Source organism: Magallana gigas, chromosome 2 (genome assembly GCF_963853765.1).
Source record: "Magallana gigas chromosome 2, xbMagGiga1.1, whole genome shotgun sequence".
NCBI lineage: Eukaryota > Metazoa > Mollusca > Bivalvia > Ostreida > Ostreidae > Magallana > Magallana gigas.
This window is the reverse complement of record NC_088854.1, coordinates 28,171,647-28,197,209: the sequence shown is the minus strand read 5'-3', so window position 1 is coordinate 28,197,209 and position 25,563 is coordinate 28,171,647. Positions and strand designations below refer to the sequence as shown.

The following is a 25,563-nucleotide window of genomic DNA, read 5'->3' as shown; positions in this document are numbered from 1 at the left end:
ATTTCTTTACCTATAAATATGATCATAATTTCATGAAATATTCAGAAATTGTATGATATCCTCTTACTGAAAGATTACTGCAACAACAACAACAACTGTGACAGTAATCAATATACAAAGAGTCAAACCCGATAACTCTTAACAATTGAAAAAAAAAGTGAAGAATGAAGAAAGATACATTGCTGAAACATACTAGTACATATGTATACATGTATAATGCTAAAGTCTGAACGTCATGTAACTAAAAACTATATTTGATACAATCAAAAGAAGCCATGATTAAGATAGCTGGTTGAACTGATCTTGTAGTAGTCTTGGTTTCTTTGGTGATTCTCTTTTAAATATGATAAATGATCATATATTATACAAATATTGACTGGGGTTGAGGGCAACATTGATTATATTAGCCCCTGAGGGACGGTATTTTATAATATGATTTTATAATAATTTTTTTCTTAGGTCGGTGAAAGTGTTTAGGAGAAAGTTCGAGGCAAGTGAAGAGATGATAAAGTAGTAAAATATCTTAAGATGTTTTTATGTGCAGCATTTATTTCAACATCATGGGTTAAAAAAACTAATTAATTAACATTTTAATCAGTCCATAATCAGCGGGAGTAGGGGGGACTAATGTTCTTTGACATATCAAGCCAAATTTTCCCGTAGAGCCAAAGACAATTAAAGTATGTCATCATCGCCCTTATATTGCTTTTTTAAAAATGATTGATGGTCTTTGTCATTTTTAGACTGTATAGATTCTTTTAGAGGAAGACAGAAAAATATAGGAATGTACCAAAATGTAGAAAACATGGGTTTTGTTCTTTATTAAATAATAGTTTAAAGCTAAACAAATCATATCTTAATATTTCAGATAGATTTGATGGTTAATTTGTTGACCATCCATCCCCTAAATTATTCAGTGGATTAATTCAATTCTTACATCTTTGATAAAGAATCATCAAAGCTTTTTAGTGGATTAATCTTTTCAAAATCCGAAATATCAATTCTATGTCAATATAAAGATTTACTTATTTTTGATATGTGCAGAAATTTTAGCTATTCTCATAAAACAAAACTTTGATATTAGAGGTATAATTGTTAATGGCAATGAACATAAGATTTCTCAGTATGCAGATGATATTTCACTCATCTTAGATGGTTCACCAATATCACTTTTCGCAGCTCTTGATACTTTAGAGTTTTTTTCCACACATTTCAGGTTTGAAGATAAACAGTTCTAAAACAAAAATTGTATGGATAGGTTCTAAAAAAAATTCTAATGAAGTTTTTCACCATTCACGTTGGAAACTCGATTGGGGCTCCACTTCTTTACTTGGAATAGAATTTTCTGTTGACTTAGATAAAATGACATCACTAAATTACAACATACAACTGCCAAAAGTTTTTTCTCTAATTCAACAATGGAGGAGGAGCATTTTAACTCCCATTGGTCGCATCACTGTTGTAAAAAGTTTGATTATTCCAAAACTTAACCACCTGTTTATTTCACTTCCAAATCCAATACAAGATGTCATTCTATCTCTTAGTAAGAGCCTGTTCGAATTCATTTAGAATTCAAAGTGTGATAACGTTAAGAGAGAAATTGTCACTCTCGATTACCTAAAGGGTGGTTTAAAAATGGTTAACATTTCTAACTTCATTGCATCTCTTAAATGTTCATGGATTAAGAAATTAACTCAAGGCTACAAACCATGGATGGACTTTTTTTTATCAATAAATGGTAATGATTTTGCAAAAAACGTATTGATTTTGGTGATGATTTTCTATCATGCATTGTTGTTCAAAGAAACAATATTTTAAGGCAAGATGTTTTTAATTCTTGGCTCTGCTATACTAAGAAAATGATTAAAAGCTCATTAAATTATAAGAATGTTTTCAATATTCCTGTGTGGTACAACCCAAATATAAAAATTGCATGTAAATTTGTATTTATCAAAGATTGGTATATGAAAGGGGTTAAAATCATTGGAGATTTTTTGAATGAAAATGGAAACATATTGTCAAGAATAGATTTTCCTGAAAGATTCCATTTTTCTTATATACCTCCAATGTTATATAATAGTGTTCTATGTGCAATATCAAAATACTTGACATATTTGTCTATTGATAAGTCTACTTTGAAGAGAGACTGCACTACATTTATGCCTTTTTTATGAGTCTATTTTTTTGAAAGAAAAAGTAACAAAGCATATATACATATGTTTAACCTTAAATGATTGTGTACATACAGCTATCAACAAATGGAACGCTGAGCTATGTGATATTTTGCCAAATGATCTCTGTGTACAGGATGTGTTTAAAATATGTTTTAGAACTACCAATAATTCAACTATTAATTGGTTACAATATAGAATTCTCCATAGAATTCTTCCTGTTTAATATTATCTTAAGAAAATCAGAATTACTACCTCTGACTGCTGTACTTTCTGTAATGATATGCCTGAAACTATAAAACATGTTTTTGCAACTTGCAAGAAAATCCAGCCTCTATGGAATGCACTTAGTATACTTATATATGAGAAATGCAACAAAAATGTTAGTTTTGATGTTTGTAATGTATTATTTGGTGTTTATCCACTTGTTTAGGAGAACAGAATTCTAAACTTTGTAATCCTATATACAAAACAATATATATTTTTATGTTTAAAACAAAGTAAGACCCCAAATTTTTTAGGGCTTTACACTATTTAAATCAAAGATACAAGACTGAAAAGTATATTTATATTCAGAAATCAGAAATTGATGAATTTAAAAAGGATGGTCTCCTTGGAATGATTTTGTTAATGAGCTGGCAGTTTAGAATTCACATGTGTACAATAATACATCAATTTAATATTTTTTTTTATTTTTTTTGGTATTCTGTTGTTTTATTTTTGCTTTCTTTGGTTTGTTTGTCTGGGTTTTTTTCACATGGATTGCAGTTTTACTGCATAGGCAAAACTATCACAAGCAACTACCCTACTCTCTATTCTATATTACAATATGGGATGAAAATGTGAGTATGTGAGAAGTGAGAGAGTGAATATTTCATTAAATGATTTATATATTTAACCTTTGTTTGCAATAAAAAAAAAAAGAATAAAAAAAAAAGAAAAAAAAAGATTTAGTGGCATCGATTAGTCATCGGGTTTTTTTCGTACATAGATTTCGTATTTTGAGACCCTTTGGTGAATTAAGATGCAAGACAATCTTAAAAGGTTGTTATTGGGACCAGTTGTCATGGTAACAAAATCGAAAATTTATATTTAAAAATGGCCGCTTGCAATTATTTTGGAGACAAAGTTTAAAACAGAATAAAATAAACCCATACGAAATATTGTAAATATTTTTGTAAATATAATATTGTAACAAGTTTTCATAACGCGCTAACGCGCGTTTCTCAATTTGTATGCATACAACACTACATTTATGATACTGAATCTTTCAACAAAAATATGATTCAATGCTATATTGACTGACAAAACATGTCTTTTACTCTTACGTAATATCAAGTAAAGCGGAATTTTAGCAGAAGATCTCAAGTTACATGTACTTAACTTAGCATTAGGCATAACTTTTGGATCTAATTCATTTTTAGCCGGGCTCTGCTGAAAGCAGAGTCCTGGCTATAGGCAGGCAAAACGCCAATGTTACTATAAAAAGCACAACTTCAAACGTAAACAAAAAAACAAACAGCGTCAAGGTAAAGCTTCCGCTATACCAAATAGTTACACAAAGAGCCACGTTTTGTCAAAAGTGTTGGCATTTTGTTTCTTTTTTTTTAAATTTCGAATGAATTGTCTATCCTTTTTAGTTTTCTTATTAATAACGTGTTTTAAAACATTACTATGCTTTTTGGACACATACAATGCGCATGAATTTCCATGAACTACTTTGCTGCGCGATGAAGAAATAGGGATTGAATATATAATGCTTGTCGCAAAATTCAAGGCAGCAACTGTTGAACTTTTTAACTTCTACTAGACAGACATATTTTTTTGTTTATAGCCGCTTACAAAATTTGGTCGCTCTCTGATGCTTTGCCGACATTAAAAGCATGAGAGAGAGAGAGAGAGAGAGAGAGAGAGAGAGAGAGAGAGATTTTCAGTCTTTACTACACAATATGCATAAAGACACACCAAAAGAGCCCGGCTTTCAGTATTTCAGTACTTTGATTTTTATTGTCGAAGCTGTATCGATATATATCCTAAATATTATCAACCTTAATAATAAGACTAAACAGTTAAGTTTATACATTTATGTAAAGAATTTTGATATTATAAATGAATACAATCTAATATTAATATAATCTGTTTGGTTGATTTGCAGATAATACGGATCCTGTCGATATCTGTACAGACTACACAGATGCTATATTTCTACCGAATGAACGTTTTACCAGCGGGGGTGAAACACATCTCAACTTTTCTAGTGGTCCTAGTGATGAGGGATATGGCTTCAGAGTTAAAATCGTTCAAGGTACAGAGAGCGCATCGCAACTCTACAAGTAAACTTTTCAAGGGCTAATTGTATTCTGCTCATCGACGCGTTCATGCAAAAGATTTTGTTCGTAAAATAAATCATGGATTATACAATTTTATCATCATATTGCACGATGTTTCACTCCGTCAGAATGAGTAGCGAATATTGATGGTACAGGCACATAGCATCGTTTTGAAAGTGGGGGACCAGACTGATCCATACAATCTTGACAATCAAACAAAAAATTTCAATTTTTTTTGCATGTATATGTACATATACATACAAAAAAAATTGAAATTTTCATACATGTATGAAAAATCTTTGCTGCGCAAAAAAGTGCCCCCCCCCCCCCCCCCCCGATGCTACGTGCCTTTGGTAGTGATAAATAATCCTTATAACAATGAGTTTGATTTAAATGAGACTCGTGATGTCAGGGTAAGAATTCTATTTCAGTTGAAACCTTAGAATCTTTATGTATATGTTAAACAAAGGAAAGAGAAATCTAAAAACGTTTTTTTGATTCTGTAAATGTAGCATCCAGTATAGCCAATTGAGCTCATTTTCGTAGGTAAAAATAAAATTTCGCGAAAAAACGCGTAAATTTCGCGATATAACGCGTAAATTTCGCGATATAACGCGTAAATTTCGCGAATAAACGCGTGTAGCTTTTGCGAATTAACGCGTAACTTTTGCGAATAAACGCGTAACTTTCGCGATATAACGCGTAACATTCGCGAATAAACGCGAAACATTTGCGAATAAACGCGTAACTTTCGCGAATAAACGCGTAACTTTCGCGAATTAACGCAAAACTTTCGCGAGATAACGCGTTACCTTCGTGAATACACGCGAAAATTTCGCGATATAACGTGTTATATTCGCAATTTAACTCGAAACGATTATATAAAATATTGTCATTTTAAACAAGAACCCTTATGAAGAAGAACGATTGAAAACAAACACATTTTAAGTTTTTAGGCCCCCCCCCCCTTTCGAAGAAGGGAGGGCATATTGCTTTGCTGCTCTCTGTCTGTCGGTCGGTCTGTCTGTCGGTCGGTCTGTCGGTCGGTCCCCCAACAGTTTCCGTTCATTTTCTTCGCAGAGGATGAACATATTGAAATGAAATGTGGTATATAGGTTTATCATGATAATATCAAGGTCAAGTTCGATATTGGGTACGATCGAGCAATTTTCGACAGTTATGGCCCTTGGACTTAGAAAAATTCTAGTTTTTTGCAGTTTTCGCTCATTTTCTTCGCAGAGGATGAACATATTAAAGTGAAATCTGGTATACAGGTTTATCATGATAATATCTAGGTCAAGTTCGATATTGGGTACAATCAAGCAATTTTCGACAGTTATGGCCCTTGGACGTAGAAAAATTCCAGTTATTTGCAGTTTCCGCTCATTTTCTTAGGAGAGGATAAACATATTGAAATTAAGTTTGGTATACAGGTTACTCATGATAATTTCTAGGTCAAGTTCGATATTGGGTACGATCGAGCAATTTTAGACAGAGTTATAGCCCGTGGACGTAGAAAAATTCCAGTTATTTGCAGTTTCCGCTCATTTTCTTAGGAGAGGATAAACATATTGAAATTAAGTTTGGTATACAGGTTTATCATGATACTATCTAGGTCATGTTCGATATTGGATACGATCGAGCAATTTTCGACAGAGTGATAGCCCGTGGACATAGAAAAATTCCAGTTATTTGCAGTTTCCGCTCATTTTCTTCGCAGAAGGTGCACATATGGATATGAAATTTGATATACAAATTATTCTAAATATCATCTCGGTCAAGTTTGATTTTGGGTATGATAGAGCAATTTTCGACAGAGTTATGGCCCTTGAACTTAGAAAAATACCAGTTATTTGCAGTTTACGTTCATTTTCTTTGTGAATGTTTCCAAGGGAGGGGGGCATAAGTGTTTTACAAACATCACTTGTTAATCATGAAATACTTATTATTCATTATTATTATAATATCTGTGAAACGTTGATTAATGAAGACAAAATTATCTTTTTTACATATAGATATTAATAGATCGGATAAAACTTCAAAACATTTTTAGATGTTATATGTTCAAAGTAAATAATAAGTTACAGCATCATTTTATCATTTTTCATTTGTTCGCCGACCCTGTGTTCGAACAGGCATTCGTTGATTATCTCTTTCTTATAAAATTAACATAAATTCAACCGTCGGAAACTATTAAAATCTTAGTACTGATTTTCAAATGACATGTGATATATTTTGAGGACGAATTTATGTCATCTAGATTTGAACAATAGCTTAAAAATTTCAATTCACAACTTGACTAATCTTTCTGATGTTAAACTAGACGTTAATTTATATTGTGGCGATATAAAATATATTATAATAATTTGAACAATGATATCCTTTTCATTCTACAATACATATGATACTTAATAAAACTTTTAATTCGAATTAAAATTGTTATAACTAAAATATGATGAGCCCTCATTTTCTATAATACAGCGCCAATTAGAATGTGAGAAACGCGATGAATTATGTACTTTGAAAAACAGTTCTTAGATTTTAAAGATTTCCTACGTTTAAGGTTTCATCTGATTCATTTACATCTTTATATAATAAGATTATTTTAGGTTTTTTTTAAATTAATATTATTGATTTCAGTCATTGTTCTCCATTTTGGTTCTTGTATGAAATGACAATATTTATATTTAAATTTCGCGTTTATTCGCGAACGTTTTGCGTTATATCACGAAAGTAACGCGTTATATCGCGAAAGTAACACTTTTATTCGCAAAAGTAACACGTTTATTCGCGAAAGTTTCGCGTTATTTCGCGTAAGTTTCGCATGTATTCCCGATAACAACGCGTTTATTCGCAAAAGTAACGCGTTTATTCGCGAAAAAAATATTGTTTTACCTACGGAAATGAGCTCAATGGGCTTTCGTAATCAAGTTTGATAAGTACAATACAATTTTTCATTTTTGTCATTTAACTTTATGTTCTTTTCATACAATTCCATATTTACATTTGCAAATCGTCTTCTTTATATTAACTTATAGAATAGCTAAAATGTTCAATGCGGTGTTAACTTTTTAATGACGTCACAATGATTACCACTCGCCCTTATCGTTAACGGTACGGTTGCATTACAGTAAGCATAAAAAGCACGGTTATGTCAATAATTGGGAACGAGTTTCCTCTCTCAAATGTAAATATTAGAAATAAAGAGCAATGTTAAAGTTCATTGGGATATGAAGTTCATTGATACGTGATCTAATCTTATGACGAGCCCCACGAGCAGCATGGGATTTGATCACGTGAAGAACCAAGTTCATTTTAACTTACTGTTTATTTCTTGATTCTACCACTAAAAACCAGCTTAAAATATTTTCGCTTTTTATTTGGAGTAGGGGGTGGCTGTTGAATTTAAATTCTTTTATGAATAAGATACATGTATTTCTCTGTAATATCACAATGTATTGACAATGGGTGCTCAAAATATTAAAGTAATAGATCTAGAAAACGTCTGTACAAGTCATTATGAGGGGCTTTCTTGTCATAAACCTTAGAACGATAAGACTCAGATGACGCTTTGATAAAATAGTTTAAATTATCGCATGTGGCTCTATTATATGAATAGTGCCTGTTTGGGAGGGTAACAGGTGAAATTGACACCTCGAGAAAACCATTGTCAACCGACGCGAAGCGGAGGTTGACAATGGTTTTCGAGGGTTGTCTATTTCAACTGTTATCCTCCCAAACAGGCACTATTTATTTTGTTATACTGAATGTCTTAATTTTTAAGAAAATTTCACTTCTTTTATATAGGAATAACGTGAATTCTACAGCGAACCGTATGCGCATAATTTTCGCGCATGTAACAATTTTTAATGTTACCTGTTGCTAAGTGCGTTGCTAACGCAGAGGGTAATAGAAAGGATTATTTACTGCGTCTTAACCAATCAGATTTGAGTATTTAACATGAAAGTCTAACAATGAAAATAAACTACCTTATTAGGCTTAAATGGACGGTTGTAGTTAGGTAAATATTTATTGGAGGCTGACAAGATGTAAAACTCGTTTGTATTAAAAACCAAAACATAATTATTTTGACGTCACACCATCTATTCCGGTACACAGTGCTTTGAATAAAACGCTGTTTTATGCCTTTCTGCTACTAAAGTAATCGACTGAATAAAATTGATAATGTTTAGGTCCACATGTCAATCTAAAGTATATATACACGTATGCATAAATATGTGAATATTTATTAAATAAATGACAGTTCTTCATTAATCTGCTATCATTTGAAGTTGAAAATGACCGAGTAAAATTTTATTTCAAGTCAAGTTCTTCGCTTACTAAATAGGTACGTTATGATAGATTGTAATTGGGATGTTTAAAATACGTTCTCTAAAGTCAGAATTACCATGTTGAAATAACGACGGCACACATTTTCTACGATACTTGGCATCTGTTGACAATTTCCACAACTAGGCAGAGATTTCTCCGACAGACCAATACTATTCTCCGCTTTGAGATTTCAACAAACATGCTCCGTTTGACGATGGTTTCAAATAGAAAAAGGTCGAAGGTGAAAGAACAGTCTCAAATCGCTTTTGTTTTAAAATTTTAAAAACTTGTCATGTAGCATGTTTAGAGCAAATATCATGAAACAAACCGGAAAAGATGGTGTGACGTCATTTTGATAGGTTAAAGTTCAATGGCAGCTCCTATTGCGGCGGGAAATTTAAATCAAGCGATCGCTATTCTTGATTTATTCATTGTTCCGTTGTTTTAATTGAAAATGAATACATTTTGAAATTAATTAATTTATTTTATACCATGTTTTTAGTTTCCTTCCCCTTAAATACGCAATCTTACGGTATACAAATTACAATTTAATTCAAATTTAAAATCAAACTAATCCGATTTTAACATTTCAAAAACCAGAATCGGTTTTAAATGGTTTTTTCACTAAAACTATGGACGCAAAGAACTATACGAAGTTTAAACCATGATATGGAAGCGACAAAAAGTATTCAAATAGGTCCGATGACATATACAGGATACGTATCTACATGTACCTTTTTTTGTTACTTGTACCTTTTTTTGTTATTTCGACCTTCCGTTTTGCTTAAAAAATATTTAATCCTTCAATATCGCTGCTTCTTGATAAACAAAAACAGCACATAACTTTTGCAGTTAATAAGTTTTTCTCTTTATTTCTTTGATGATACGATAACTGGGTTATAAAGGTCCCGGTTATTTGCACTACATGTATGTTGATCTTTGCTTAATTTAACAAATTTTAAAGTCTTTAATAACGTTATAAATATTCACAGTGGACCTCGGAGCTACGCAGCCACCAACAGCCGCATCGACAACTGCTGTCCAGACAGTCGAAACCACTACATCAGAAACAACTGCTCACACGAACCCTACAACAGGTAGAGTATTTCAAGTGTGCTTTGCAACATAGTTATTTTTGCCTTAAAAACATATTCTCGCGAAATGAACATACCCACATACTCTTTTAAAAAAACATACTCTTTTAATATTTTCCTTTTTAAAACCATATTTATATCATTTACAAATGCAACCTCTAATGTAACATGGGAATAACTTAATAGTATTAACAACGACTCCTATTTGGCAAAGTTTGCAAAATAGTTAATGAAATTAATGTTAAACATTTTTAAATATTTACTTTTTATTTTTAGTACACACTTCTTACATGTAAAAACAAGGGTGAATGTGTTCATTTTACGTGATATATCACGTAGATAAGAAAATTTTGTACTATAATTATAAACACTTTTGCATAAAGGGTTCCCACATTGTAAAATACAAGTAGTTTCGAAGGGAATTGCTACACATATGAATAAGATAAAATCATTTACAGATACTTAATTAGTACGTATTTCGTTTCTTTAAGCTAAGGAATATTTACATGAAATAAAAAAAAAAGGAATAGAATTTAATCAAAATTTATGTAATAAAAACAAACGCCTTGTAAACATCGTTATCTGTTTTAAATTTAAAACAAATGTCTTATTAATAACTAACTCATGATCAGTTTTATTTTTCCATCCTGTAGACAGTTTTAAACTAACGTATCATGTAGCGACTTAAAATCATACACTTTCATGATTCCCTAGTACCTAGTAGTCATCACTTTAAATTTGGAAAGTAATAAAACAATGATTGGGATAAATATTGTTAGCATTTAGAATAGTGTTTCGTATTATGCAGTTAGAGGTTTATATGCTATTAATTGCTGTCTAGAAACAATAGAATCAAATGAAACCACACAAGATTCTACAACAACTACATCATCGACATCCGTGACAACGAAACCGGAAGTAACAGTATCATCAACAGAGCTACCACCCACCACGTCCTTCCCTGAAACTACCACTACAGGATTTTTCGATGCCTTTACAACCTCTGCAAAGGTTGTGGCAGTAACAGGACTAGTGTGTCTTGGAGTCGTACCTTTATGTGTGATGGCGATTTTCTGCTTAATAAGAAAGAGGAAAAAGAGGAAAAAACCTTCACGGGACAACCGATCACATAATCCAAATTTACATAATGCAAAATATGATAATACATATCATTACCCGATGACTCATAAACCCTTGTTTTATCAATACTGGGGTTAATATTGATTGTGAACTGATGTGTACATTAGCGCATTATGGACATGTCTAATTGTATGTAACGTTTTACTTATTTCATTTAAAATAGTCACATGTAGTATATCTGTCTGCAGTAGTAAAATATTAATGTTTATTAAAATAAATCCGAATCTCAGTGAACGGCTTTGTAAAGCACATGGTGATATTGTTTTATCTTACTTGTATGCATGTATCATTTGACTAATATGTGAGTACCACTATAAAGAATAGAATATATTGTATATAATGTATGTTTAGAATGAGGTCATATTGATCGATATAAGTGTGCGTTGACTCGAAAAACGGTATACCTGGATTTTTAAAGAACTTTTAACGCCTTTAATTTTAAAAATTGGAATTACACCAGTGTTTAAGCAGATGGCTCCACTGTAGTACATGTATCTGCTAAACCAATTTTATTAAAAAATTTAATATTTCACACTCACTTTTGTTTGTAAGATTTGTTCATCGTCTTTAAATTTTACACTTAAGTTTTTGAAGATTATTAATTAGTTACTTATGACCTCGGCTTAGTTACTTTATTTAACTGCAACTAACTCCTGAGCTTGTAGTCATAAGCCCCCTTGGCTTGTAGTTATAAGCCCCCTGGGTTTGTAGTCATTAGCTGTAATTGTAGTCCCCTGTAATTGATGCAAGTTGTAATCTTATAAGCTCGTTCATATTGAGGATCCAATTAAAATCATTTTAAATCGTCATAATTTGTAATCTTTTAATAAACACAGAAAATGTATAATTATCAATTATGTTATGTGAATATGGCATACGTGTAATTCTAAGTAGCTGTTTAGTTCAATAAACCATGTCTCGTACTTGCATTTTATTATTTTGTTTGGAAAAAAGAACCAATCACACCCTAGATCATAATTTGTATTTAGAATTCACGTATCTTGTATATATCTGTTTAACTTTTACACAATTCATTATGCTCCCACATTATAATATTATATTCCCTAAATATATATTTTCATAAAGTGCTGTTTATATTTTCACTAACTACATTAGTAATATAAGTTTTTAAAAACTTAATTAATAGACAGATAAACTGTTACAGTTTTGTTACAGACAATACTCCACCTTTGGCCATAACTGGTGCAGTATTAGGAACTTGTGCTCTAGCGGCAGCTAACGTTGCTCTCTTTATATGGATAAAAGGAAAAAACGGGCAACGAAATAATGGTCAACGTATCAAAGAAGCTGTTGAGGTTTACAGTGATGCAAATGTTGGTCCCTCCAAGAGTTGCTTCATTAACAATTCGTATATTGCGTCAGAAGGGTTAGTTAAGTCATAACCTTTCACTTTGAAACTGATCATCACATTCGTGAATGTTGTTTGCTAACCATGACCTTGGCATTAAGCCTAATCATCTAAAACGTGCGACCGAGCTTACACGTTTGCGAAAAAAGCGCAAGCAGTGGGACTTATGCTCAATTAAATCGTCAATGATATAAAACGTTCTGCCATAAACTCAGCAAATTTTCTGCCGCCAAAAATCCTTTCCATAAAATTATTAATACAAAAGACAATCTTATCCAATATGTATTTTCTGATTATTTGTGAGACCTGATTTTCAAAAATTTCAAACATTTTGATAGATATGGTAAAATACTAAATAAACATCCCCCCCCCCCAAAAAAAAAAAAAATAAAACATACGCAGTTTCAGAAAAATATTTTTTGTATTATATTTATTAAATGTACTGCTTTTTGATCTCAAAATACTTTTTTGGGGGGATTTAGGTGTTTTCCTCTTCTTTGTTTATTATGATATCTTTATCATAAGATTGGATGTAATACTCAAGTTTTTTATTTAAACATTGCTAGCATTGTGTTGTACATTTCAGTATTACAATGCTTTTATGACATGCTTTGTATAAAAAAACTATTTTTAAGGATTAAGGCTTCTTATATACTAGTAGCTCTCGCATTGCTTTACTATCTAAAATGCTACATCTATGCTATTGCATGTAATTACAATTGCTTTCCGTAAATTTTCTTGTCATAAAATTAATAAAAATGGAAAGCAGATTATATAGTTAAATATCAATATTAATATAAGACTCATGAGCAATCAATTCTCTTTTATTTTGTGGAGAATAACATCATTATTACGTATACTTCGTAAACATTTTACTGACACTTAAGTTTACTTAAGACTGTCCCTAGATATTTATGCCGCACATTTTCTTTAAATGCTCTATATTTATAAATATCTCTTGAGTTCAAACGATATTCATTCAATAGTATAAAAAAAATTGCAAGATTTTCCATTTGAAACGCCCCCTCTAGCTTGTCAGGTTTCAATACACGGCTATGATAAATAAAATGTCTACGGGAATTTTTCCATTGCAAAAGAGATGAAAGTATCCGGATGATGACGTTGAAAAATTGTGCGAGGTATTTGGACTGACTTCCAAACAGAGAAAAAATGTAAGCGTTCCTCATTATTATAAATCTTCGTAAGAAATAGGTTTTCGTTCCTGCGAATTCTTTAACTGAAAAATGATAATGTGTCAATGAAGATATTTTGGAAATTTTTACATTCATCGATTTTAATTGCACTTTTTACTAGGAGTTTGTATTTTATAAAAAAAAAAATCGGATAAATCTGCGGCATAAATATCTTGGACCAGACTATAGCTAAACATCCTAATGTTAGTAGGGTTTTATTTTATTTTCCGGACTTGTTTGTTATTATATTCCTTTTTTATCTTAATACTCATTTTAGTGTCAAAATCATATTTTTTTAACTGATACAATATTTATTGCTATAGCATATAAAATGTATATAGTGCTGTTGTTTTTGTGTTTAAAAAGTTTAAGAAATAAAATTGCAGTTTTGTTTTCCTTGTAATGAAGTCGTCGTGATTCTCTGAACCACTGGTAGAATACGAATGAAAGTCTCACTGAAAATAAAGTTTATTTTATTTTTAAAATCACATACTTTGATAAATAAAGATACTAGAAATTAATTATTCTTGTATCTTAGAAAATTCTGCATACTTTTTACCTCAAATACAATTAGTAAAATCCTATCTCATAATGATGAAATTTATTAAAGATATAGAAAGAGTATATTTTTATGTCCCCGCCATGAAATGACCTGAATTACAATTAAGGTTCATCATGGATGCCACACGCTTCCCCATTACTAGAGAATTCTCATAATGAATGGCAGCATACCGGTTTCTTTGGAGGAGTTTACAAAATTACAAGCCTTAGGTGATGTTTTTATACCAATGACTATTCAGTCCTATGCAATGGTTTCATTAACAGGTATACTCAAAGCCCATCGCAAATTGATGGTGCTACTGAACCAGTGAACATGCTTATAATCATAATCGTAGTGATTGTCGCGGGGATAATTCTTCCGATTGTCGTGGTCAATGCATGTCAAGGCATCTATGTGATTTTAAAAAGATTACTGAATCCTTGTCTACAAATGCATGTGGGTATTTTCTAAAATTTTAAGGTATATTTATGATAAATGATTTCCAAAAAATAATATAATGTTATTATATGATATGATGCACACATTAGTTCGCACATTTTTCGATTATTTGTTGGGTTTGATTAAAGCATTTATTAAAAATGGCATCCACTAAAATAGTAATTGTTTAATTTCAATGATTTTATAATGTCATTGTTTTAAGTATTTATTACACTGTCAGGACAAATTAGACCTCGCGTCGGTGCCATACTTTTTGCGTGGACCCTGAGGTCCACGCAGAAAATATATAAGCGAGGTTAAACCGGATGCTATGGGGAAAATTCAGCCTGCGCATGATCTAGCCTGGTTCCTGTGCGTCATGGGTAGCTCAGGGAACCAGGCTAGCACAGGTTTATCTGAATCGGGATCGGGATTCCCTGCCATATGACACATATAAGTTCAAAGGCGCTGTAATTGTAAAGTTGTCGGTAAACGGTACAGACAAGGTATTCCTTTTAAAGAAATGATTGGCATGTGATATGAACTATCAGTATTATGAAATAAGTTAATGTTATGCCGAAACTACAACATGCATCAAATAGCATAATTTGCAATGTTTTGTTGTTTTCCGAATACACAATCATGTAACTTAACTTTACATCTATAGTAGGCGAGGCTAGAGAACTTCCCGATTAAATTTATTAATTATTTAAGTATGATTGAATAATTATGTCACTATAAAAGTTTAAATCTCAAGAAAAATGCATCAAAATATGAAATTTTTTAAATTTACACAAAGCTGTGACTGTAAAGTTAATAAAGTAAAGCGAATCGTAATGTGTGTACAAATAGCAGAATTCACCGAATGCCTGATACCATACATGCAAACTTCATTCATAGATAAATCATAATTATTTTAGAAGTATGAATCCTTTAAATTCTGAGATAAAAAGTCAGGGCTATACATGCATGTATACGCAATACAACGTACAAGTGGTTAAAAGCAGAGGGCTGGATTCTGTGGAATCTCTGATAATTTTAAGGCTTTCACGTTTTCGTTGGAAACACATGCAAATGGTCCACGTATTGTAGTCCTTTTTTTAAGGACGTTGGATCCTGCGATCAAAAGTCTCTAAGTTTTTTTCTAAAGTATTTTTTTATCATCTACACACATATCTAAACCAAAATTCAAAATAAAATTTTAGGGTCTATATGCTCCTTTCTGTGCTACGGTGTATTTAATATGACCTTTCTGCACTGAACGTGCAAATTGCACATAAATCGCTTTTCCCTCTATATTTTTTTTATCGAAATGAACCATGGTATCAAATACAAATTTACATTATTTAGAATTAATAAAATTAAAATTATCATAATGAAAAAGATTGCAATTTCTTCACCTTATTGATATTTTGACCTTTTTGCACTGAAAAAATACTATTTTTATTCATAAACGGTTCAACATGCAATTAAATAATTAAAAAGTCTCAAACTTTTTCTCAAATTATGACAGATTTGTCAAAAGAAACTTAAATATTCAGAAAATAAAACCAAAAGTATGTGTCTATGATGTAAATTTTGAGATATGGCATGAAATAAGCTAATTTAATGGGGAAATTGGAGTTGATTTTTTCTTTACTTTTATGAAATATCACTTAAACATGCCAATATATGTCGATAGAAATATTGAAATATTGTTGAGACATGTTTTTTGAAACAACACGAAGATATCCCAATGCAAAAACTATCTGAAAATTTGGTCTGCACGGAAAATAAGAAAGCTAAAATTACGGTACTCTAAAACAACCGAGTTATGAAAAATGTTCATTTTCTTCTTCAAAACCTTCCGCCACAAAATATAGTCCCTTACTAAGCTCTCTAAATATGGAATTTTTCCTTCTCTTTTTTATTCAATATAGTTTGTTTGTCATTGTAAAAAAGAAATTTACAAGTAGAATTCATATATGACACAGAATTTCAAGACTAGAGGTGACCCAAAATGGCTACCCAAAATCAGAGGATCGAACCTCTTTAAGGACAGCAACTTGTTTTTTTTATAAAAGACATAATTTAGGAAATCATACTGTGAATTTGAGGAAAAATATTTATATGGTATAAGTAATATTCATAATCCCAGATCCAGACCTTAAAAAACAGAGTAGGAAGTGAAGGCGATTACGAAAGCAGAGAACACCATTCTTGGGAAGACCACACATACCAGGGTCTGAAAGAGACTAAATGGACAACGAAGGATGCGTTCAGCGAGTATTACAACCAGATCGATGACTAAGGCAGCCCACACAATACATTTAGCAATTACTACTTGACACTTCTAACCTGATAATTATATAATCTTCTTTGTATTTCATACTGGCTGATCTTCCCGATAAAAAGTCTCCTTTAGACTAACCTTTCTGCTTCTGATGTTGTGTTTGAAGAATTAAGTTTTTTTTGGTCTCTTGGCATGGTGCTTTATAATGTTCAGGATTGACGCCTTCCTTGAATGCTACATGTTAATTATACTTAGTCTAAGCATGCATGTATGATACATTCATTGAACGACGTCTATTACCCTCACACAAATACAGCTTTATTGGGGACAATGATCATTTTTTTTATATATACACGGCAGAAGAATTTTTTTCCAGAAGTCGCTTGATGACTTGAAACAAAACAAAAAATATATACTCAGAGTTATTTATTCTATTATACTTTTTTGTACAGACAATCATGAAACTTTATTATACCACCTCTCCGAAAGAGAAGGAGGTATATTGTTCTTTGTGTGTCTGTCTGTCTATCCGTAACAAAAATTTCTGTCGCATTTATCTCAGCAACTTTTCATTGCAGATGCTTAAAATTTAAATACACTATTTGTATCAGCATGCCATATCGTTGGATATATTTTGGTACCAATCGGACGTCAACTTCCTTTTGAATGACGACTGTGTTTATTTTTAACATAACTTTTCAAACAAATTGTCGTCAAAGATTTCTCAGCAACTATTTATTGCAAATGCTTGAAATTTTAACACACTATTTGTTTAGGCATGCCATATCGTGAGATTTATTTTTGTACCAATCAGACGTCAACTTCCTGTTAAATGACGACTTTGTTTATTTTTGCACATTCACATCAGAGCGGGGGTATTAATAGTGAGCATTGGCTCACAGATATCTTGTTATATATCCATTATCTGGTCAAGTAAAAGGAACTTTTTTTTTTCATAATACAAAGGAACGTAAAATTAATGTTTCAATATTTTTATTTAATGTCTGAGAGAAATAAGAAATAATTTATTACTTTTACAAGTTTTTTTAATTCGTTATATTGCTAAATGGTTTGAATTTAATGGTGTTTTTGTCAAAGAAATTATAAAATACATCGGAGGAAATCGAATGATTTGTTTTACTTAGAAAATTACAAGGTTTTATAGATCTATTGTAAAAAAAAATATCCGTTTGACTACATTCATTGGAACTCATGTTAGTATACAGATTTATGTAAATACATGTTATACATTTATACATGTTAAATACATTTATACATGTTAGTAAACAGATAACCCAACATTTTAAATCATTCAATCATATTTCTGTATCCCCTTTGGAGATTATTACATTGTAATATTCTCAGAATAACGTAAGTTTTCTGTGAGATGTTTAATTTGTCCTCTTTTCAGATTTGTAAGCAATGTATCGTTTTGATGTCTATATTTCTGTATCCCAGTACATGTATGTTTGATTGCATATCTAGAAACAGTAAATAAAATACAGACTTCTGGTATAATACCAGCTACTAATATAAATGCTGTCTGATATCATTCTTATAAGTATCTCAGCGGTTCATTTTTAACTGAGTTTTCCAACAAAAAAAATGCGGTTATTGAAATGGTAAAAATTGCAGGTGGGCGGGCGAGCGGTAGGCTGCCATAAGGGTGCCCTTATTGTACGGATAACTCCTCCTACAGTTTTCAAGATAGGAAGTTGTTCTTTTGCGGATCAGTTGTACATATATCAGAGGTGTGCATATTGCTAGAATATTGATATTGATTTCTGATAATTAATGAAAAAATACCAGCAAAATAATGCATATGGGTACTCATTTCTCTGGATACAGTAGGTAGTGTTTATCAAATCAAGGTTGACTTGGATTATGGATACTGTTCACATAAAAGAAAACCCGGTTTGCTGTCACATTGACAGCTTTTCACTTATTTTATCATCACTCCCACGAGCAGCCATCTTCGCATGTTAACACGATTTAAAGTAACAGATATTTTGTAATTACATCCATTAAATACGACACACAATAAAACACATAAATTTATTATCATTCCAAATCAAACACACTTTTCTAATTTATTTTTCATCAAATAGGGAACGCTTTTTTTCCTATCGAGTGATATATACATGAACGTAACTGATGAATACATTATGGAATGTTTGGTATCAAACATACAATATTTGCCTAGTCGAAATTCGCTTAATTAAAATTTATCGTTTATAACAGTCTACTACATGTAGCCGGTTAACTTTTCTTCTACATTTTCTGTAGAACTATACGGGTTCTTAAAATCATTATGACACAAGGAAGCTGTTTGCAGATGGAGGCCAATGCTATTGACAGAGATGTTCGATATCCTGTAGACAGCACGGAGACGCTGTGGCGTCTGATAATCAAGCACGGCTCTGAGCAGTAACAGGACCCGAAAGGACCTGTTTTGGTGCGACTTTTTATCTCTCTCGTCGTCATCCGGTCGGGTGTAAACGGGTCTTCAATCAGCAAAATCATACAGTTGATAAACTAAATAGGCGACCGTCTTTGTCTAACTGTTTAAGACTTCTAAATAAGATTAATAGGTCATGAAATATAATTTCATGAATTAACGCTTCCGTAAAACAATTCAGTACATTTTTAACGATCATTTGAGTACGATACAGCCCGATTCAGTATGATTGTTTGATACATTTCATGCATTTTATAATGAAAATGGAAAGTTGTCCAAAACATGACTCGCTGAAAGATTACTTGGATGTTGAAGGATTATGAAATAAGCATTAGACCGGTACTCTTCAAAATATTAAATTCCAGGCAATAAAATGTATCCCAATCAAATAATTATGATATTGATGATGATAAAGTTATTGCAATTAAATTCGTAAAAATCTGGGTAATTGTTTCATGGCAATTCTACTGAATTTATTTTTCAAAATGAAACTACATGTATTTACAAATACATAAATAACAGTTCGATGTAAGAACATTTTTGAGTTATATCGAATATAAATGGAAAATAAAGAAATGTTGTGGAGAAGAGAAGGAATGGCTTGTAACATTAAGCAGGATTTCAATACTTTACACGAAATTATGAAACAAAACAAAATACAGTTTTCAAATTTTTCCCGAACATGATAAAAAGGAAACGCTCTAATTACACAGCATTTCACAAAAAAGTTACGAATTTTAACACTTAAGTAGAGATTGACCCCACCTCTCATTTTAACAATTCACTAAATTTTAATGTTTAACATTTAAAAAGTGAGAATTTGTGTTTACCTCGATAATTATGACAAAAGACATTCCCCATACCTGCGGCACTTGCTCAAAGGAAAGGAATTTTCAAATATATTATTGAATAAAATGAAAATTTAATATTTATTAGTATAGTGCTGGCAAACGTGTTTTTTATTTGGTTAATGGTAAACAGAATCCGAAAAATGTAACCGGAATTCCTCCGTGTTTCAACAAGCCTATATACATTAGTTTAAACTTTTTTCCATTGTGTGATAAAATATCAAATATTATGTCAATTTTAATTAATTTCATAGATATGTATCGTCTTTTAGCAAATTCTAACTATGACATTGAACTTTAAAAGACTCTAAATTTGAAAGCTCAAGCCCAGGGTAAACAATATCCTAAATAAAAGAAAAACTTAACCTTTAATTTATAATGATAAAGGTTAAAATTGCTGCACACTAGAGCTCTACAGGTATTTGTTAGAAGTCACATACCTAACAACAATCTAACCAAACACATACATATGTAGTTTGCCTCCTTTATGCCCATAAGAAAAATATTCATCAAATTTCATTTTCTGTTTGACCAATGAAGCTCTTAAAATTCTGATCCTTAGGTTTTTAATTCCATATGTAAGGTAGATGCTTGGAGCAATGATCAACTTTAAAGGGTCATAGTCACGATTTTGGTCAAATTCTATTTTGCTGTTTTTATTATTTATAATGCTTTAAGAAAGCATTTTTAATGATTAAATGAAAATTTGAGAGTCAGTTGTTAAGTTATAAACAAGATACAAAGCTCACAATTCCTTGTCATGTAAACAAGGCTCCTGCCCTGTTTTTGTTTACATAGGTTCAATATACCAGTAAAAAATCTTTTTAAGCTGATTTGTCTATCTTTTTATTCATTTTAAGCATAAATAAACAGTTCCTAACCTTTAACACATTCATTTGGGGTCTAAAATTGCAATTTTCACTTCAACATTCAAAATGTAAACAAAAGCTTTGTTTACATAGCAAAGAATTGTAAACTCTGTAATTCTCTTATAACTCAGCAAATGACACTCATTTTAGTTGCCTATTTAAAATGCATTAATGAAGCATTGTAAACATTAAAATCGGAAAATAATTTTTGCCCGAAATTGTGACCATGCCCTTCTAATTTACATATTTGTTTTATATGATACAATGAAATATCGATACTCTCTGCCAAATCTGAGATCCTGTAGAAACTAGGTTTTTTATCTCGAGACCGGAAACGGACGAACAAAAGTAATCAATGGAAAAATAGTTTTCAGTGCTTCCGGTGACGACCGGAAGTGACGACTAATCGATAAAAGTAAGATAAACGCAGATACATACTATTATTCAACAAAATCTGATTGTTTAAGTCGTCACCGTTTTTGAGGTCTCGTGGAGTCATTTTTTTTTGTGTCTTGACAGGAAGTGGACAACCGGAAATTGTCAGTGAAAATAAAAGTAAGTTTCATGAACATAAGACAACTGTACTTTATTGTTTATCAATTTTACTAAAATTGTCAAAGAAAAAGTTAAACTTTCAAACAGCTTGATTTGTTTGAACTCTTCCAGTGAGGACCGCAAGTGACGGTTGACACTTTGAAAGTGGTTAAAAACATTTTCCATCAAATGTTTATCATCTTTCTTAGTTTGGTGTATTGATCGCTTGACTTTCTGATATCTTGTGGGTAAAAGAGTTATTTAAAAAAGGCTATCTGAGATATCTCACCGGAAGTAGATTTTTTTTATTTATTTAACATCAAATAGATGACATATGTAAGGATTAATACTTAAAGTGCTTCCGGTAACGACCGGAAGTTATAACGAACAAAACAAAATAATTTTAAGACATCTACAACAATAGATCTATAATCCTACAAAGTCTGAATGCCCAAGTCCTAATCATTATGGAGAGCTCAATGTCACAAGCTTTTATGTAGGATTATAGACCCGTAGTTGTAGACTTTGTAGAATTAGTTGTAGATGTTTTTAAACTATTTTGTTTTGTTCGTCATAACTTCTTTATTGTATATGAAAATATCAATTATTTTGACTAAACATACTCAGTATGACAATTTTATTTTCAAAGTGCAGTAATATCGACGATATCAACGCACTTTGAAAATAAAAGGGGTTTTTTTCAAAGTGCAATGACTTGGTCACACAATAAGCACACTTTAAGAAAAAGCAAAATGCGTTGTAATAGGCCATGAATTTTACAATTTCTGTGAACATAATGATTATGCATTCAGTAATTCTCCCAAAGAGAACATTTTGTAAAAAAATATTTAAATATACAAATATATATAAATATAATATTATTTTATGGTCATTTTTACCCACGTTTGGGCATTTTCTTGTGTCTCTAACACATGGGCCATGGAATCCACTGTTAAATTTATCATGAACAATACAATCATGTATTTAGTGTTTCTAAATTATGTATGAGATTAAAGAGAATTTTATATATGGCCTTATCCCCCTCCCACGGCAAAATTAGGCTGACACACATGATCCCCAATCTCATACTCCACTCTCTACCCACTCACTCACTCCCAACTCAACTCTCGCGCTCCACTGTCTCCACACTTTCACAATACACTCTCTTCCCACACTCAACTCTCTCTCTCCACTCACTCACTCCTAACTCCACTCTCTCCCCACTCTCACGCTTTACTCTCTCGCTCAACCCACTCGCTCCCGACTCTCACACTCCACTCTCTCCCGACTTTTACGCACCACTCTCATCCCACTCTCACGCTCGAATCTCTTTCCCCACTCCACTTTCTCACTCCCAACTTAACTCTCTCCCCACTCTCACGCTCCACTCTCTCGCTCAACCCATACGCTCTACTCTCTCCCCACTATTATGCTCCACTCTATCCCCACTCTCACACTTCACACACTTCCTCACCACTCCCTCGCCACTAATACACTCCCTCTCTCTAAACTCACATACTCCCGCTCTCCCACCTTTAAGCTCCACTCTTTCCCAACTTTCACCTACCACACTTTTTTATCCCCACGCTTAACTCTCTCCCCACTCACTCACTCCACCCCCTACTCATACTTACCACTTTCTCCCTACTCTCACGCTCCACTCTCTCCCTACTTTTATGCTCCAATCTCTCCCCACTCTCAAGCTCCACTCTCTCGCCCCACTCACACTCCCTCACCACTCACACACTTCATCTCTCTCAACTCACATACTCTCTCTTTCCCAACTCACACACTACACTCTCTCCAAACTCACACAATCCCCAATCTCATACTCCACTCTCTACCCACTCACTCACTCCCAACTCAACTCTCACGTTCCAAACTCTCTCCACTTACAAACTCCACACTTTCACACTCCACTCTCTCCTCATGCTAATGCTCTATTCTCTCCCAACTCTTACGCTCCACTCTCTCGCTCAACCCACACGCTCCATCTCTCCCCACACTCACGCTCCACTCTCTCCTCCTCCATCATTCCACTTTCTCCTCAATCACTGCCAACTCTACTCTCTCACCATTCTCACACTCCACTCTATCCCCACTTTCTCCCTACTATCTCCCCACTCTCACGCTCCACTAACACATTCCACTCCCTCCCCACTCTCTCCCTCGTCACACACTGCCTCTTTTTCCACTCATATACTCCACTCTTACACGCAATCCCCACTCACAAACTCCACTCCCTCCCCACTCACAGACTTCATCACTCCCCTCTTTTACTTACCACTCTCTCCCCACTCTCACGCTCCACTCTCTCCCAACTCACTCTCTTTAAACTCCAATCTTTCCCAACTTTCAGGCCCCACTCTCTCGCTCAAACCATACACTGCACTCCCTCCCCACTCTCACGCTCCACACTCTAGCTCAACAAACACACTCCACTCCCTCCCCACTCTCACCCTCCCCACACACACTCCACTCCCTCACACACTCCATTCCCTCCCCACTCTTTCCCCACTCACACACCCCCTCTCCCTACTCACACACGCAACTCCTTCCCCAATCTCTCCCAACTCACACGCTCCATTCCTTCCACACTCACACACTCCACTCCCTCCCCGCTCACACACTCCCTTTCTCCCTACTCACACACGCCACTCCTTCCCCACTCTCTCCCCACTCACACACTCCACTCCCTCCCGACTCTTACAGCCCACTCCCTCCCAACTCTCTCCCTACTCACACCCTCAATTCCCTCCCCACTCTCCCTACTCACACAACCACTACTTCCCCACTCTCACACTCCCTCACTCACACACTCCATTCCCTTACACACTCCACTCCCACTCACACACTCCCTCTCTCCCCACTCACACGCTCCACACTCCACTCCCTCCCCACTCTCTCCCCACTCACACATTCCACTCCCTCCCCACTCACACTCCACTCCCTCCCGACTCTCTCCCCACTCACACTCCCTCCCAACTCTCTCCCTACTCACACACGCCACTCCCTCTCCACTCACACACACCACTCCCTCCCCACTCACACTCCACTCCCTCCCGACTCTCTCCCCACTCACACTCCACTCCCTCCCCACTCTCTCCCTACTCACACACGCCACTCCCTCCCCACTCTCACACGCCACTCCCTCCCCACTCTCTCCATACTCACACAATCCACTCCCTCCCGACTCTCTCCCCACTCACACACGCCACTCCCTCCCCACTCTCACACACCCCTCCCTTCCCACTCTCTCCCTACTCATACATGCCACTCTCTCCCGACTCACACACACCACTCCCTCCCCACTCACACACGCCACTTCCTCCCCACTCACACGCGCCACTCCCTCCCCACTCTCTCCCTACTCACACACGCCACTCCCTCCCCACTCTCACACACCCCTTCCTTCCCACTCTCTCCCTACTCACACACGCCACTCCCTCCCCACTCACACGCGCCACTCCCTCCCCACTCTCTCCCTACTCACACACGCCACTCCCTCCCTACTCACACACGCCACTCTCTCACCACTCATACACGCCACTCCCTCCCCACTCACACACTCCCCTCCCTCCCCCCTCACACATACCACTCCCTTTACACTCTCCACTCCCTCCCCACTCTCTCCCTACTCACACACTCCCTCCCCACTCACACACACCACTCCCTCCCCACTTACACACTCCCTCTCACCCCACTCACACACTTCACTCCCTCCCCACTATCTCTCTACTCACACACGCCACTCCCTCCTCACTCTCCCCACTCACACACTCTACTCTCTCCCCACTCTCTTACCATTCACATACTCCACTCTTCCTCCCCACTTTTACACTCCACTCCCTCTCCGCTCACACATTAGTGAATGTGAGGGGAGGGTGTGCAAAAGAATGAGTGAGAGTTTAATGACAGGAAGTGGAAGAAGGAGGGTGGAATGAATGAGTAGATGAGTTGGATCTCTCCAACAC

At 34.1% G+C, this 25,563-nt stretch overlaps 2 protein-coding genes across 6 annotated transcripts in view; both read left to right on the top strand.

The window, feature by feature from the left end:
* LOC105336574 (uncharacterized) overlaps window positions 1–13,551 on the top strand; it is a 231,635-nt gene extending 218,084 nt beyond the window's left edge. For 4 of the 5 annotated variants that reach the window (XM_066075967.1, XM_066075969.1, XM_066075966.1 and 1 more), the window contains exons 23-25: window positions 4,327–4,476; window positions 9,826–9,930; window positions 10,769–11,990. In XM_066075967.1, the coding sequence (XP_065932039.1) occupies window positions 4,327–4,476; window positions 9,826–9,930; window positions 10,769–11,145 (632 nt within the window). In that variant the 3' untranslated portion in view covers window positions 11,146–11,990. Of the gene's footprint in view, window positions 1–4,326; window positions 4,477–9,825; window positions 9,931–10,768; window positions 11,991–12,243 lie in introns of those variants that run through there. The other variant, XM_066075970.1, reaches the window with a different exon arrangement.
* A 9,973-nt stretch (window positions 13,552–23,524) lies between these two features.
* Window positions 23,525–25,489, top strand: LOC136271459 (uncharacterized). Its single transcript, XM_066071521.1, has one exon. It carries the CDS (start codon window positions 23,525–23,527, stop codon window positions 25,487–25,489), a length of 1,965 nt encoding a protein of 654 aa, XP_065927593.1.
* The last annotated feature ends 74 nt before the right edge of the window (window positions 25,490–25,563 follow it).